Source organism: Typopeltis vanoorti, chromosome 16 (assembly GCF_054136105.1).
Source record: "Typopeltis vanoorti isolate ZY-2024b chromosome 16, IOZ_Tvanoo_1.0, whole genome shotgun sequence".
Lineage (NCBI taxonomy): Eukaryota > Metazoa > Arthropoda > Arachnida > Uropygi > Thelyphonidae > Typopeltis > Typopeltis vanoorti.
The window spans coordinates 109,308,183-109,326,229 of NC_143564.1; the positions used below are offsets into that span (position 1 = coordinate 109,308,183).

At 35.6% G+C, this 18,047-nt stretch overlaps 1 protein-coding gene across 1 annotated transcript in view; it reads left to right on the plus strand.

The window, feature by feature from the left end:
* Positions 1–250: 250 nt before the first annotated feature.
* LOC150098259 (zinc finger protein basonuclin-2-like) overlaps positions 251–18,047 on the plus strand; it is a 543,553-nt gene continuing 525,756 nt past the window's right edge. Inside the window, exon 1 of the mRNA XM_090406426.1 lies at positions 251–306. Within this exon, the coding sequence (XP_090262552.1) occupies positions 300–306 (7 nt within the window). The 5' untranslated portion in view covers positions 251–299. The remainder of the gene's footprint in view (positions 307–18,047) is intronic.

An 18,047-nucleotide genomic window follows, 5' to 3' on the forward strand; every position in this document is an offset into this window, starting at 1 on the left:
TATAGATTTGAATATGCTGATATATTTTGTATTATTTCTTATCTTGTATTGTTTCTTGTTAATAGATTCAAGAAAGTGGGTTGGATTATGCGTACCTGAAATCGCGTGTTTCCACGAGTGGACTTCTCAGTTGACAGCGCACGTGCCATATTGTAAGTCGCCAGATGATGCTCGAGCATCGAAATTGATTCACGTCCGTTCCAATTTCCCGTTTACTGAAAATAAGCAGCGCCCATCCGTTGACTGATGGCATAGTTGGTGCAAGTCTTTTGAGTCTAAAGATCTTAAACACTTCATTAATGGGAGGTAAGTTCCACCCTTGATGTATTAATTGGAGAAATGTCATCTCAGACAGCATGTTCAACTACAAGAATGACATTTCATACTAACCTCCTCTTCTACCCTCCCACTAACATTTCCTTCGAGTGAAGTCAGCGACTTCAGGACTTTGAGCGTTTATAACAAAAGGGGTCAAGAGCAGGTTCGCAGAAATCGGCGCTTAGTTATCCGTGGTCCTTAGAAAGCAAGCTCGTGCTTTAGTAGGACATATTTTGTGAGCAAATTATGTGTGCAGTGTATGGGCGAACATTGCCTTTACACTAAGAATACGTCACATCGTTAAATAATCGGGTATTTTTTTCCCCTTTACGTTTTTAGGATTTCCAAGCTTACAGTTATCAAAAGAGATGCTTCCTCAAGAAAAAAATAACACTGTTTTCATATGAGCTTTAATAAATGCTAATGGGCGACCATTATTTACCTTCAATAAGTTTCTAAGCAGAGATTTACGCCGTGTACGTATTGCTACCGGAATAATTATCAGGTTATTGCTTTTATACTTGAAAACGCTTCTTTTTTTCATCTTGCGGAAAAACACTATCGCATCACCACGAAAGAAGCTTGAGGAAGATTGCAACAAACTAAATTAAATTACAAGATAAACTCGCCGAACGATGAAGTGTAAGTATAGCCCCAAGTCATGGATACAAACATGAGGCATCAGCAATCCACCGTGGTTGTTATTCTATAACCGAATTGTCAACACATTTTCTTTACAATTTCATCCTCTACTTTCCAGTTACTTTTCTCAACCAAATGGATTTTTATCCTTCTGTGGCTGGAAACTGTAACTGACCATAATCGTTTTTTTTTTAATACAAACGATGCGCTAGATTGAAGCTCAGTTGTTTTATGTCCCTCGACTGTGTAACCTGATGGCAGAATTACTTTCGAGTTTGCATTTTCACAATTTCGTGAGTTTTGTTCAAATAACGCTTTAAGAGAAGGCGATTTCCCCCTCACATCTTAGACGTTTCAAAGTTGTTTGCAGTTTTGTTCTTCCAAGATTGTAGAATAGTTTGTTATGGAATTAATTTTATTGCTTCACTCTCCCCCCCTCTAAGTTTTCTTAGAGGGAGAAAATAATTAATATAAAAGATTGTATCAGTAATTGATACACAATCGCTTTATTCAATACAACGTGAACCAACACCATATTACCCTGCGTGAAGCGAGTGCTCCCGTGCAACCGATCATCTCCGCTTATTTATAAGTGCTATTCCGTCCGCTCATTTCCTATTTCTGAATTGCACGCGAAGGATGTTTGTGGCAAGAAGACTCCGCCTCGTTGCACAGAAATTTGATTTTCTCCACGTCCTCATATGCCGGCAATTTTTAAACGAAATACCCGCTCAATTTTCCGATATTCTTCTTTCAGTTCTTCCCTTTCACAGGCTGTTAAAGCAATACCACAGTTCTTACCAGGCCAACGTGTTTGAGGTTTTATTATCTTTCTCAAGAGGTTTACAACGTTGTGAATATAAATTTTAATTATTTCTCTTATCCGTAACTGCGTTTTTAATGTATCATGCTTAATAGGAACAGGCCATGACACTAGCGCGCTTACGGCTTTGAATGGCGACAGCCTAAGAATAAAACCGATGAGATAGTTTACGTTTAGTTTAGTTTAGTTTAGTTTATGAGAAAGTTGCACCATTACTTTAAAAAAAAAAAAGTGATTCTGCCTTTTATTTTTGAATTCTGATTTGTTTCTGAGTATCGTAAAAACTTGGGTTTAACGACGCATTTCGTTGGCTCATTTCCACAAATAATGAATTATAGTGATCAACTTCATTGTTCCTTATTTAGGAAAAAATCATAATTGGTGCATTTTTGAAGTTAATTTAGGATTTCCTCTGAGGATATTTTATTATTTTTTTGTTAGTTCTTATGCAGCCATTTCTAGTATATCCGAGCGTAAAATATTTATTGGTTCTTCTCTTTCTCTTTTTGTTAAAATAGATAATGTAGGTTTCTTACTCTTTTGTTATTACTGATATTTCAGGATAAGATATTAAGAAGAGGTGATATACATAGTAAAAAGAATAATAAAAAAAATATGCATTATCACGGCAGTAATAGAGACGAGCCACTTCGGTGTATTCAATTTATTTAGAAAACTTTTTTTTTAATTTATACAAAAGAAATGTTTATAATGCATACCATTATAGCGACCGGTAGGGTGAGAAAACACTAACCGGGATTAGAGCCAGAAAATCGACGTGTTTTTTGAATTCTCTGTTGGAACAAATACAAACCGATATGCTAATTTGATATTTTACTGAATGTAGGCTTATACGTAACAGCCCTTTTTTTTATCACCATTGCAATTGTGATGCAAATACGCAAAATAGCAAATATTATATACCTGTGAATAGATAGTGGAGAATGCCCAAAAGTGAAGGGCTTCCCCCCACGCCTCAAGAAAAAGCAGCTTTCCATACTATTACATCTACATTTTTCTTATTTCATAATATGAAATAGAAATCTCTAGACACTTCAAAAATATTTTAGGTTTAGCCAAAGTAACCCAAATATCTTTGAATATTCGTGGAGATATTGGCTATAAATCACCCAAACCAGCTGCCATACCTTCTCTTCAATTCATTCACACTAGATGCACTCACTATCCTTAAATTCGACTCACTCACTCACTGCTCTGTGAGAGAAAACCCTAGCTCTTACCTCTTAATTGATTGTGAACAAACTTAACTTCCATGGATGCTCCCGTGTTCTCTCCCCCACCTTCCATATAACGAAAAATTTCATCAGACGATATCCTATAATACCCATTCAAAGGGTTAAACACAGACCTCTATCATATCACCCCTCTTTCTCCTGTCCTCAGAATCCAAATCTCATAATCCGGATATAATATTTGTAACCTTTTCTTTGCACCCTTTCCTGAGCTTCTTTATCCCCTTGGAACCCGGGAGACCAATCTTCGCACAGTAGTCTTATTAAGGCCTTATAAAGAGGCAAAATGACTTCCTTATCCTTATATGTTAGGGTTTGCTTCAACATCGCAATTATCCTCCGAGTTGTATTTGCAACCTTTGCTATGTGACCTTTGAACTTCAAATTCCTATTTCAAGATTCCTAGCCTCATCAGTTTCTTGTGGCATAACCCCGCTAATATAACATGCCACTGGAACTCTAATCACCCCAAAGTGCATTGCTATGCACTTACTAATGTTAAACTGAAGCAATTTCGTTTGCCCAAATTTCCAGCCTATTCAAATCTCTTTGTAAGTGCTGGATATCAGTAACATTCCTGATTACCCTGTCTATCTTCGCATCATCTGCAAACAATTTTACATCTCTTGTTAGACCCCTGTAATGTATAGATTGAGCAAAAATGACCCTGGGGTACAGCACTGGTCACTTTAAATCTGGCATATTCACTTTTTGAATATGCCGGACATATACACTGTATACCACTTTTTGATATCTGTCAACCATTCACTGATCTAAGTCAAGAGTTTATATTCCAATTCTATAGTTTATGCAACAGCTTTTCGTGTGGTATCCTGTCAAATGCCTTGGAAAAATCCGACATTATCATAGTGTATCTATTCCTTTTATCCAACACGGCCGTAACATTGTTATAAAATATGAGCAAATTGCTAATACATGACCTTCCTTTAGTAAACCCATGGTGCTCCTTGTTTCTCTACCCATTTCTGTATGCGAATTCTTACCAACTTCTCTAAAATCTTCACTACCATACCAGAGATGCCGGTAGTTAGATTCATCAGTTTTTGCACCACCTTTGTACAATGGATCTATCATACATTCCTGTGGTATCATTCCTGAGCTGACACTCAAGTTATACAAACATGTGAAAGGCCTAGCCGATTTGGCTGAACATTTCTTTAGTAAACGTGCTGATATTCCATCCGTCCCTATTGACAAATTCATATCCAGGTTACGCAACAATTCTTCAACCTCATTTTCATGAACCTCTAACACTTCATCCAACGATAGCACTATGCGCCGTGTCACATACACGTGGTTGATATCTCTTAGCAAAGTGAGCACTCTTTGATTGAACAATCTCATCAGCTTCTGACACTCGAGTACCATCAGCATCCAATAAAGTTATTCTTCCACATTCATTCCTTCTTTTGCTTGCGGCATAAAGATAAAATTCTTTTGGCTTGCCTTTAGCTTGCATGGCCAATTTCTTTTCATACTCCGTTTTAGCTTCCCTCACAATGTTCGTTACTTTTCTGGCCTGAGCTTTACATATTTCATAACTCTTCTCACTCTTGTTCCCACGATATTCTTTCCACATCCATTTCACCCCCAACCTATTTATTCTTCGAACACTAGGGATACATTCAGATACTGTCATTTAAACACTTTTTCAAAGATTTCCACGCGTTACCGACATTTTTCCCATTCAGTAACTGATACCATGAGACCAAGGAAAGTATTCTGCTAAGTTGATCATAATTTCCAGCTTTGTAGTTCAGCATGTAACCTGCTTGAATCGGAGCATCAATGCAATTAGATACTTCCCTAAAATGCACAGCGATTTGCATAGCAATATGATAGCAGCATTACAAGAAAAAAAAAGCTGCTATAAAGGATGAGGAATGAATCAGCGTGGGATTCTTCATTTTGGTGAAATGTTCTTTCAGTGTACATGGAACGATGAGAATCCATTTTCCCTCGTGTACGCATAGTGATATGGATAGTTAAAGAAAATGTTTTGGGAGGTGCAAAGATCTATATGCGGAATGGTTCTGCAACGGAGTCCGGAACTTTTGCTCATTTGGCAAGACCTGGATTTATTATTTTAATAACTTTACAAAATTACATTCTTTGAAACGAGAAGGGTGAAATATTTTTCTGCATAATAAGTCATATTTCAACTGGAAAACGATAAAAAAATTCCGCATGGATAGCTATATGAATTTCTTAATCCTTAGATGATTTGATGTTTTCCGGAACAACCATAAATGCTCGATGCCGCCTCTCCTCGGCATAATTTCAGGAACTTTTTTTTTAATTATTAAACTGCGTGTCAGTTATTTTTGCCAAAATGGAATATTCTTCTAGTATTCCTGCATTCCTTATTCTTTAGTAAGATTAAATTACAGTAGTAACGAAGTAAGAGAGGTTTGGTATTCCATTACTAACGACTAACCAAATTAAAAATAAATCACGGCTGTGTCCAATTAGCCAGAAACTGTTATTTTAAAATATTATTATTATTAAGAAAGACCTCCAGGGAGTCAGAAACTCATCGAGGGAGACCACACGCTAACCTACCAGCTATCACGCTTATTCTTGAATTCATTCACCCTGCTTGCACTCACAACATCCAATGGCAATCCATTCCAATCATGCACTACCCTATGAGAGGAAAATCTAGCCGTCAACCCCCCCCCCCCTCTTAGCGGCCTTCATTCTCAGCTTCCAAGGATGCCTTCTCGTCCTTTCCCCACCTTCCATCAATTGAAATCCTGTATGATCCTTTCAGAAGTTTGTAAGTCTCAATCATATCGACCCTCTCTCTCCTGTTTGCTAGTATCTGTAGTCTACAAATTCTCAATCTTCGTAATTCAATCTTCAGTATTCCATAATACAGATATCATTTTTGCACTCTCTCCAATATATCAGAATCAAAACGGAGACCAGATCTGCGCACAGTAGTCCAAGTGAGGTCTTATCGAGGCCTTCTTGTAAAGAGGCAAAATATGACATCCTAATCAATATGTGAATTTCAGCATTGTAGTTATCTTTTGAGTTGTATTTCGATCTTTGCCAGATAGCTCCTGAACTTCAACTTCCTATCTACTAACATTCCAAGATCCTTAGCATCATCAGTTTCTTCTAGCCTAATCCCACCAATATAATACGACATGGGATATCTAATCATGCCGAAGTGAATGACTTTACATTTACTGACATTGAACGGACATCCATTTTCCCATCCCACAATTCCAGCCTATTCAAATCATTCTGCAAAGACTGCATATCAGCATCATTCCCGATTACCCTACCTATCTTTGCATCATCACCAAATAGTTGTATGTCGCTTGTCAAATACTTCCCAATTTCATTAGTGTACAGATCGAATAACAGTGGACCAAGCACTGATCCTTTTGGTACACCACTTGTTACCTTAAAGTTTGCAGACCCACACGTATACCTCTTTTTGATATCTGTCAGTCAGCCATCCTGTTGTCCACGCTAATATTCTATAACCCAAACCCATTTTGTCCATTTATGTAACAGTCTATCATGCTGTATTCTGTCCAAAGCCTTAACAAAATCCAAAAGTATCCTGGTGTGTCCATTTCCTTTGTCTAGTTCAATGGTAACATTGTTATAGCATGTGAGCAAGTTGCTAAAACATGATCTTCCCTTAGTAAGCCCATGTTGTTCATTGCAAAGTAGAGATTCACTGTCAATCCATTTTTGAATGCGAGCCCTAAACAATCTGCATTTAGTAGAGTTATTCTTTCATAATCATTCTTTTACTTGCAGCATATTCATCTCATTTTTTTAATTCCTCTATTCTTTTGATATTTCGGCAATATCACAAGCCGATTTCAGTGTATTTATCATTTTCTCACATTTTTGATTGCGCTTTAAATAATTAAAAAGAAACATTTATAATTTATTTTGTAGTTTTTCCTTCGTTGTCAAGACTAATACAGAACTTGTGTTTGAGTTTGCTAAAAGTCTTTCTCTGCCTATTTAATACCGACAACAGTACACTAATAGTCTATCGTTTTAAGATAAAATTCCAAATGTTAGTATATTTGTTTTAATAAACATTCATCTAAACAAGTTACACGAGTTGCTCGCAACTGAATTTCAGTTTCCCTCCGAGGCATAATTTTCTGATTGCAGTATCGAGTTGTTGCCTGGCAACCACCTCAAAGCCACGCACTTCTGATTGTTGGCTTCTATATTAGCACAACATGAAATGTTTACTGCTATTTATCTACTGAACTGAGAGAAAGATTGTCTACATCTTACAGAAAAGCTGATATGTTGTTTACATTACCGTAAATAGAGAATCTTCTGTTCTCCATTAAGAGAGGATGGATAGATTAGATTTCTAGAGAGATATTCTCAAACTTTCCTCTCGAAAATGGGAAAGTTTCAAAAGGATACTCTTATTGAACGAAGCTCGAGCGATATTTATTAAAATGCCAGCGTTGAAAGCCAACCGTACACGTCTAATGGGACATTTCATCGAACCTTCAATAAAGTAGCGCGTGCATCCTCGCTTTGATGGAAATATTACAGTCGGACGACAGTCTCGCGCTGGAGAATTGGTAGATCGTAATTCATAGCAGAAATTGTAATAAGCCAAGACATGATTTCTGATCGTATGTGCTTCGTCATCTTCGATATATTCGGTTCCGGTAAAGTTATTCTGAGCGCAAACCTACGATATCCCCTTTTATAAATCTTTATTGTCAAACAATTGGTAAGTAACCAGTCTGTCTTTGGTTCTCTTCAGCAATACTTCAAGTGCTTCATCGAACTTTATATTTTAGCTTATGTTATTCTCTCTTTCCATACAAACGGACTACGAGTTTTCATTGGGGTGGATGCGAACACGTTCGTCTATTTTTAAGTGGACTTCAAACACATAAAAGGCCATCGTGACAAATTGATAACAAATTTCTTCTTGAATCATTTTGAAATGAATACCTTTGAACTACGTGAGCTTTTTTTTTCTTTAAGCATTGAGCTTTTTCCTTGATCCGAAGTATTTATTTTGACAAAAGCGAAGAGCATTAGTTTTAACCGCGCATCGATGGTCCGATTCGTCGAGTGAGCCGCGTTAATAACTTGAGATGATTTCGAATCCTACAGTGGGACTCCACGTTTGTGAATGGGTTTAGGCGGTAGACGAATTTCATCTCCCCTGTGCAAGATCCAAACCTCCCATACTGAAGACCTGGAGTGTCTTGAAAGTTACTTCCTTGTCTTTAGAGCAAGATTTTCGGATTATCTGACCATTAGTCCAACCGATAGTGCTAACGTACTGTAGATTTATAACTCCGTGTGCTGAGATTCACATAAACAGAAACACTCATTAATCTGAAAGTAGAAAGTATGCCAACACTCACAAGACACTTATGTAATGTCTTCCTCCTCAATTGACCAACCAAGCCCATTCTTTGCCGCCATCGTGCAAATGTTACAGCGTTGTTACGATTGCTTTACACAGCTGCACCCGGAGATCAAACAGATCTTAGTAACTGCAGGAGCTCACGTGTCAAAATTATCCAGGCCCCTTTCCTCGATAGTAATAATAATTAATCCTTCACCCCAGGAATATATCGAAGCACGGGAGGTTGGAAATCTGTCGTGCGTTGGTGTGTGAGTAAGCAAAGAGGTTAGATAAATTAGCTCGAGCAACTAAACGTGGTACTTTCAAACCACTTTCCCCTCCAGTCAGTAACTTATACGGTTACTATTTAACTTTTAAATACGAGCTCGCGCAAAAAAAATGATGTAATATGACTACAAGATTAGCAGACCTCTTAGAAGTACTCTTCGCGAGCTGTCCATCATTTTCGAAACTTGAATACTAATCAGTCTTCGGATTGATGCACCAGAGAGAGAAAGGGAGATAATTTTTATGGCGCAGCATCAGTTTTTGGTTTAAACCACAGTTGAAATGATTCCACTATCAACTTTGTCAAGTCATCACTTTGGGTTTAAATCAATTAAAGATCTTTTGCGTTTTTTTTTTTTTTTAATAAAATACATCATGCGATGGCATGACTCACATGATGAAGGTAATTCCATATTATCCGTACGCGTTGTCATCTCTCATATTGAAATTATTCTGGAAGAATAACTTCTTGAAAACAAAACGAAATAGTTGAGTAATAAAAACGTTCTCCGACGCTTCGCTAACTACCATTAAAACGGCATCGTGCTTAATACCGGATGCGAGTGATAATAACCCCACTGCGTCAAATTTGTTTAATATCAACCCGACAAATTTCAAGGTTCTCTTAGACTTCAGCCCGTTTCTAAGAATAGTTGAAAATCACAAAGATAAGTGAAATTATCTTTAGAATTAAAAGATTTTTTTAAGCTGTTTCATCTGTTTCGAGGAGTTTGATTATGCATTTAAATTAGATCGTTGCTACTGGAACTGGGAGTCGCATTGTGGAATAAGCCAGTACCAAATATAAATACGATAAACTCTACGGAAACCATAGTCGTGTGAATAACGTTATTTTTAAGAATATGCTAATTAATTAAAGAAAAAAAAGAAAGTGTTCTTAATAGCCTCGTGTTAATTTTCTTTCGCTGGCATGGCAAAGATTGGTGGTCACTTTTATGCTTACTCTGCAACCGAAAGATATTCCGAGTTTAAATGTTCGATTTTCTTTAATCGTGGAAATAAAAGGAATTATTTATTGTAGAGAATTTTTTATATAAAAGAAGAGAGTGTGTTTCATAAGACGTTCAATATTCAGTAGTCTTAAATTTACCTTGTTAAGTATCTGTCATTTGACTTCTATATCTATAAGGTGAAAAATGAATCACACCGGAAGGAATGAGACCATCACTTTCCTGCTTATTGGAAGCTTGAAAAATAATGTTGATATGCAGAACAGGAGAACCCTGTTATCTAAATTCGGGACCATCCACGGTATTAATACTAAATGCATTCTAAGTGTGAACCATTTTGTGCGTTGGCTTCACTTAAACTTGAATCACTTAGTGCATCGTGCATATCAGATTCCAAAACTTTTTGACAGAACCTCTGTACTAATGATTTTTATAATCTCACAAAAATCATCAGCAGTCATTTATGATGATCGAATGAGGACCTCATATTGAAATGAGTGATGTTTACTATACAGATGGGAAATCCACTCACGTTATAATTTCGGCACCAATTCTGTTCGCAATAGTTCACTGAAGGAATCATTCTTAGGTTTAGTTTATTTATTAATTTATTATTTCATTTCTTGGATGGGGTGTCTAACAAAGTGTATCATAAAACGTGGATTTATATGATCCGAAAAAAATTAAAGCGACTGGAAATAAGATACCAATAAACACTATAAAGAAACCCGCGTGCTTTGAAACTGGTTTACGCTAACGTATCCGAGAAATTAAAGAAAAATAAGAATAATCAGATATAAAATGGGTTACGCGATATAATATTTGATTGCCTTAAATTAAGCTTGTATCAGAATTAAAGGCTTCAGTTGATAGAGCGATTAACTAATAAAAAGAAGAACTAAAAAGAAAATTGTCATGAATTTTATTGAAATACTTCATTTAGTTTACTGGCACACATCTGTGTGTGAGCCAAATGAAGACCCATGCCAAGAAAGAGCCAGCGACTCTTCGAACTACTTGAGCTCACTTGTTAAGTGAAAAAGGATCGCGATTTGAACTATTTTATTGATATTTCATCGAGCTGTTATGAACAGAATTAGCCCTGGATATTATTGGTGTTTCATGTAGAGTTGATTTCCCCTGTAGAGTAAACGTCGTTCATTTTAAATGCGAGCTCCTCGTTCGATTATCATAAACGTTTGCTAATGATTATTGTGAAATTACAAAATAACCATCGGAATCTTTTAAGACTAGTTAAATATTCACAAGAACAGTAGGATATTAAATATTTAACAGTCGCTGGAAAATACGTTGGAAGAATGAATAAATGAGCAGCTTCACTTATTTGCGTCTTCGTCAGTGATAACGAGACCGATAAAGCAAAAACATCTTTTTTTTTTTAGATTTTTAAAGATCAGGGCAAGATTTTGTTCCTGAGTTGCATGGGCGTATTTATATCACGTGAGATGAGGAAGTAATGACAGGACAAGGACAGTTTCTTGCAACGAACATGCTTTGACACGAGGCGTCTTCCAAGCTTTGCGTTGGAATTTCTGAATGTATGAACGTTATTAGCTTCCTTTGCCTGTTATATCCTTCGGCATTTTCATATCTGATAAATATCGTTAAAGGGTAGTTCTTTTAAGATTTAAGCTCATTTTTGTTTTTCATTTGTTTGGTTTTAAGTAAATTATTCAAGTAGTTCTGCTTGTCTTATATTCAGTCTTATATTGCCTTGTCTTTCTCTCCTATACATCGAGGGGAATTAATGCCGTATCGTTCACTAAACGAATAATATTTTGAAATCTATTACAAATAATAATTTATGTAAATGATAAGCATTTCAAATAAAGATGAGTTAGTCTGTTTCATCCGTATAACAAACTGGCCAAAAAAAAAAAAAAAGATACTCTCCTCATATTTGGAGCTGCTTTGTCGTATTCCAAACCTCCTAACTAGAAAGTTGTAAGATCCAAAACAGATCTTTCTTGTAAGAGGTGCTATTTTCATGTAATGACATGAAAATTAATCTTTTTAATCCATCAACTGACTACCAGAAGTGTAATCAGTTGATGAACGCAACATCGTATGCGAAAGATTTTCATTAGTTATTTTTTTCTTCTTTATATTTTTAATAAACTTATTAGTATTTTATTATATTACATACGTGGTCATATAAAATGCAATTAAATTTCTTCAGTAAGGTATATTAAATTTTTTTGTTTAGCGATACTCAAATATTAGCCGTCTACTCCAACTTCTGTTTACCGCCAAGTTCAGCCTTATAACTGAATGGTTCAACTTCATAAATGCTACTCAAAATACGAGCTGATATATTCTTGACTCTGCCACTCCCAGGTGATTTTGGGTGGGGGAAGATATTAATTGTTAGTTTTAAAGAATGCTTCGGTCTACCAGAAGGAACTTGACGTGTTTACACGTAATTCAGAAATATTCCCTTAAAATATTACCTTATGAAGAATGGCACAGAAAGTGCTCATGGGTGGAAAAGAATTAAGTCAAATCTCCTCATAATTCGAGACACATGAGGAGAATTTTTTTAACCAAGACTGGGTTAATTGGAGTTATACGAAGTTGGGAAAGTTTATCTTTTCGGAAAATTGGTTTATCCATTCGAAAATCAGACAAACCAGTCTTGGGATAGATTCACTTACCTAACAAGTGGATCGAGTAGTCAAGTCTGTGTAATTACTTGCCGTAATAAGACCCGAAACTCCGTGGAGCAGTAAGTACTAATAATTATCAGTCATATTCTTGGCATTTGGAAAAGGTGTTTTAAGGCAAAGAGGTTTGTTCCAACTTAACATATCTCCGAACAACCTCGTGGTGAGATTTGCTGAGAAGAAGGCTCATCTTATACGCGGCTATTGATAATAATAAAAGAGTTAGATAACTCTCTTATTGTTTATTTTCTCTATTTCGCTGCTTTTTTGTTAATTCTGTGCAATCGACCTGCATGTGACTGATTTTATTCTTCTTAAGACAAAATACAGATATTATTGTCCACTAGCAGCACCTGTTTGAATGACCTATGAGCTTACTAAGAAACATCATCCATATTAATTTAGAAAGATTGAAAAGGGAAGCTTTAGTCGAAGCATGAAATACATCGACTAATGCTGGGTATTATCGCTGTCACTAACGACATCGGTGATCTTGTGAGTGGGTAAAGTGGGATTACTTGAAAACTGCGCTCTAGACAACAAATACTGGAAGCTGAAATTCACCCACAACTTAAAGACATCTGTAAACATCCATAACCACAGCGGGATTCCATCCCGTAGCCTGTTTTCTGGAAATTGAAGATACGCTGTTAACTGGACCAATCCAGTCGGCGTGTTTGTGTATGCGCGCCCGCATGCATATTTTCAGAACTCTAAAGAAGGCGCACAAAAAAGTAATCGGAAGTTGAAACAGGTGTTAAATTATCATTTCTGACAGCTGCATGCGTCCCTTTGTAAGATCTTTGATGAATCTCCTGTTTTGCGTTTAAAGTAAAAGTTCAATATATTCGTTGAAAATTATAAGATTTCCTACAAGCTATTCGCTCCATGATGTGTATTTTTTTCCGTCGCAGAAATATGTTGGATAGGAAAAAGCGATAGAAATAATATGCTGATAATATTATTTAAACTCTCCTTTTACGAATCGTTTGTTATTGCAAAATTAAAAGCCTCAGATCGCCGATGAAAACTATATTTAGTTTCCGTGAGAGTTTTTAAGGTTTTTAAAAAAAGACGATCCCAGCCGTAAGTAGACTTTGGCATACTCAAAAAAACCTTATAAATCTTTAAAAAAATCCTAGCAATCAATTTCTGCTCCTCGAACAGCTGGTAAAAAAAACAGTTTTTCTTCAAAGAGAAGTTAAATTTAATTAACTTTTTTTTTTTGCAATTTGTTGTTAATTTTCAGTTTATTCGGTCACTACACATCACTTTATGAACTTATGCAGAGGAAATCCATCTATAAAACGAACAGAAAAAAAAAACAAAAAAAATTTACAATAAATACAAGAATACAAACTTTTAAAAACGTTTGAATCGTCAGATCCCATAACAGCAATTTGATATTGCAGTCTAAAAAAAAGATTAAGAAAAAAAAATCAGATGAGGAATTTTGAAAGACGTCATTCATGAAGCTTTTGGTTGTTGTTCAACAATGAATCGTGTTCCGGTTTCTGACCAGTTCCCACTGCCTTTTAAAATATGCGTCGTCCATCGTTTATGAAATCATTCAGAAAAGTATTACTTATTTAGCCTCGTGATTTCCTGGAGGTTTGATTTGTTTTCTGCTAGAAGTATGCTAATAATACAGCAGTAGCACACCATAATGAGTTTCGTATGGCACGTCTTGACTATAACGGAGCCTTGCCGTTCATGTTTTAACAGAATTCCATAAAAATCAACTTGCATTTGATTTGGGGAAAATTTCAAGCCAGAAATGATTTGTTTATTAAAGTTCTGATTTTATCCGATCTTATAGAAACTTAGAGTATAGCAAATTAAAGTGAATGCGCCCCATTTTGACACTTGCAACGGATTTTGAGATGAAGGAGGAAATCCATATTAGATCCCAGTTGCAAACCATCGAGTTTAGAGGACGATACTACCCATGCTCTTCGGTTGGAAAGAGATGAGTGCGAATCATATTTACCATGCTTGGAACTTTTATAAGGTTTTGCAACTGAAGATGAGTTACCAGATTTTTTACTTACGCCAGATCACCTGTAAAGTCCTCCCAGTTTTTATATATCAAACAAGACAACTTGGCCAGGGAAAACACGCTGTTAATTGACATAACGGACATTTAATTCATGTCTTAGCTGCTGTTTGTCCCTTAGTTCAAAGAATTCAACTCATGGCCTTTAACGCGTATTGCTCGAGGTATTGATATAAAGGCAGTTCATGTTAATATAAATTAGGCAGTACAGTATTAGCATCGCTCGTTCTCATATGTGTAAAAGTTGCAGCCACACATACTGCAAAAGTCGCTTGAGTATGTTCCATCTGATGCTGTAGGATATAAATATAGCAAGACAAATGCTATGAATATAATATTTTCATCGGTATTTTCCCTATGAAACATACGATTTGTTTGTGTGTTCAAAGAGTTAAAAATGTTCGCACTCTTGTGCGAACTTTAAAGACTTGTTGAAAATTCGAGTTCGATGTCCTTCTCTCCACTGCGATAAAAGTAAACGTATATCGTTGTTTTACTTGACCACACGAGGTTGAATTAGATGCAGAAACGTATGGTGAGTATTAAACTTAAAGTATTTTTAGGATTATGGCATGGTACGGCTATTATTTCGTAAAATGCGCCTGTTAGATCTGTAACCATCAGCTCTCTGATTCGTCAAGCACCTGACAGCCAACTCTTCATGCTCTTCAGTGTGCGCATATTCGGTTTGTCGTGCCAACTTGTATAATGTTGTAGCGTTGATACACGTACACAGATAGCCGGATCTAAGGAAAATAAATTGGCAGACGCTGAAATTTAGTGTCCATTTTCTGTACGTGTTGTACCTCTTGATCACTACTGTTATTTGGATCTTATCCGTTCTCCAGAATCTAAACCAAAACCCGAGACGAATATAATCTTTTAGTAGAAAATTGCTATTCACTTCGTATCAACCCCCACATATAGCTAAAGTACAGAAGAGAGGACTGTTTAGTATTCAGTATTTAAAAAAAAAGTGTACATGGACACATGATGTGGCTATCTTTTAAATATATTATGACGCATATCTTCACGAAGAGTGAGATTATGAGAACGAGTTGATTTCTTGAAATCAACTCGTTCTCATTAAACACGTATTAAACTAACTACAAATGGTAGTTAATTTAATTCAACCTACACAGAGTTGAACAAACAGGACATTCACCTGTCGCATACCAGTGCAATATACTGAAAACTAGAACCATTTTTTCTGCATCCCCAAATTTTGTTTATTCTGTGTGATCGTCACTCTTTCGTAAGAACGTTTTCCAGTTGCAGATGAATGCTCTAAAACATTTACTACTTCATACGAAAACCTCGATAGGAATTTCTCGAGTCGTCAATAGGAATAGAACCAGTGATTCTGGATTTTTTCTCCAGGCGGTAATCATAGCTCTCTTCTAATATGTTTATCTTAATTAACTGGATGTTTGTTTCTAGAGAAATTCGCGAGTTATTTTAATTTTTGTGATCAACATAAGCAGAAAAAACATAAACAAGGAAAATTCTGTAATCAGTTGACTACAAATTTTTCTGTAGTAGTTGATGTAAAATGATCCAAGTTTGTAAGCGACCGATTTTTCCCTTCTAAACGTTTTCAATTTTTACTGGATTATCCAGTTGTGTGTGTGAAGTATTATACAACATGGATTCAGAATGCATATAAAATTACATCTACACCATTAAGATTAAGAATTCATACAGATTGAACGGTTCATTAATAATTCAAGTAAAACAGGACAACCAAGACGAATTCATGACCTTCTGGCAGACCTTGATGTACTGAGCCTCTATTAAATGAGTTTGTAAAAAATGGAAGTCCTTTACTAATTAAAGAAATTGAAAGCTAAAACAGCCGAGCATTTAAACTCTCGTGTATTTTTAATTCACGTGATCTTCTATTGTTATAACTGTTTTGTAAACAGTTAAATGTATGCTTCAGGGGATCAACAAGGCACTACGTGAATGAGTGTTGCACCTTGAGAACTATAGAGCAAACATTCGCTATTTTAATTAATTTTTATTAATATCAGGAATTAATACATGTCACCATAATAATTTATTGTAATATTAAGCATCTCGAGTCGATTCTCAAATGAAGTCTTCATTATTTTATACATTTTTAATGAAATTTCGGAAGGTTGTGAATTCTCATGCCGAAAAAAAGTAACCCATAAAACTCAGTGAAGCTGTCGAATATTCAGTTTTAAGTCAAATAGTACAGTGTTTTAAAATTCAGTTGCAAATCTGGCACGATGGAGGGCATCTTTTTCAATCACAACTTTTTTTTCACTTTTGTCTTTTATTTTTGATAAAAATTCCAAATGCGTTTTTCTTAGACACGTCTTATAAACATTATGTACAGTTTTCTATAAAGCATTCTGTATCAAAATATTTATTTAAATATCATACACGAAATCTGTTCACCGTTGAATAAGGATTGGATGGTCATACAAGAGCCATTATTCTTCTTCGATTAAGAAGGAATGTTTTTAGAAAATTCTGTATTTCACATCTCAACTATTTCTACTTGAGGAATAAAATCTTATTTCTAAATTAAATCAGCCAATTTTTATCTCTGTGTAACAAGAAAGCGGAAACACAATTCTTTAAAAGAGTTTGTGTGTAAAGTTAGCTCGAAGCCACCTTTTAAGAGCATTTTATGAATTCAGAACGTTTATGGAGGAATAAAATTTCTCGTTTTTTTTTTGTTTTTGTTCCTTAGAAGAATCGCAAAGGAGAGCTAATGAGAAGACGAAGAAATTACTTAAGCCTTAATGTGCGAATTTTTGTAAGTAAACGTTTTAATACATTATCGTCTAACTCTGATAAACGATGATGAAAAAAATTCCAGACTGTTATCAAACGGTTGAATCACCGACAAGTTGAAAGTTTTGTGCTGAGCACGCACGAATGATGCGACAAATGCTGCCGATATTTTATTGTTTCCAAAGTAGCATTTTAAATACGAGCAGGATGAATGTACCTTCTTGATTTTAAGATGCTGCTGAAGCAAAGGAATATGGGTAAGCAGACATTCGTGATTAAGGGGGAAAAATGAAGGGGAGGGGGACTCAGGCTTGGTTACTAGGTCTAAAAAAAAATAGTCGCGGCTTGAAGAGCATCAAGACAACATACTGTTGAGACTGTGAAGTCTGCTGAAAACCTATTACTTCGACTTAAGTTTTTCTTGTTTCACGTTATCTAGAAATGAATTTAAAATTTCACTGCTTTAGGAAACAATGATAATACTTGAATTCAGATAGTTAAGTCGAATAAAATTATCCGAAAAATGATCATCAGGAGAAAATTAATTTGTATGAAACGATAATGCAGTTGGGAGAGAAAAACGGTGATTGGATTGCTTACAATTCATACCTATTTGAACAGTCTTTAACTGTAATGAACATTGAGCTAATATCAAAATAACTGGTGCTGCCATCTAGTTGTAAAACTTGTAAACGTTTTAAATTGTTGATCATAGGACCTAAGTCTTGTGAGGGAAGTCGGTGGTCATCGCTTTATTACGTTTTACAAGTTAATGTTTTTTTTTTTTTTTTATGCTTAGAGAGTTAAGGCATGAACTCATTTGATAGTTTAAATTCAGATCGGGTCAAATT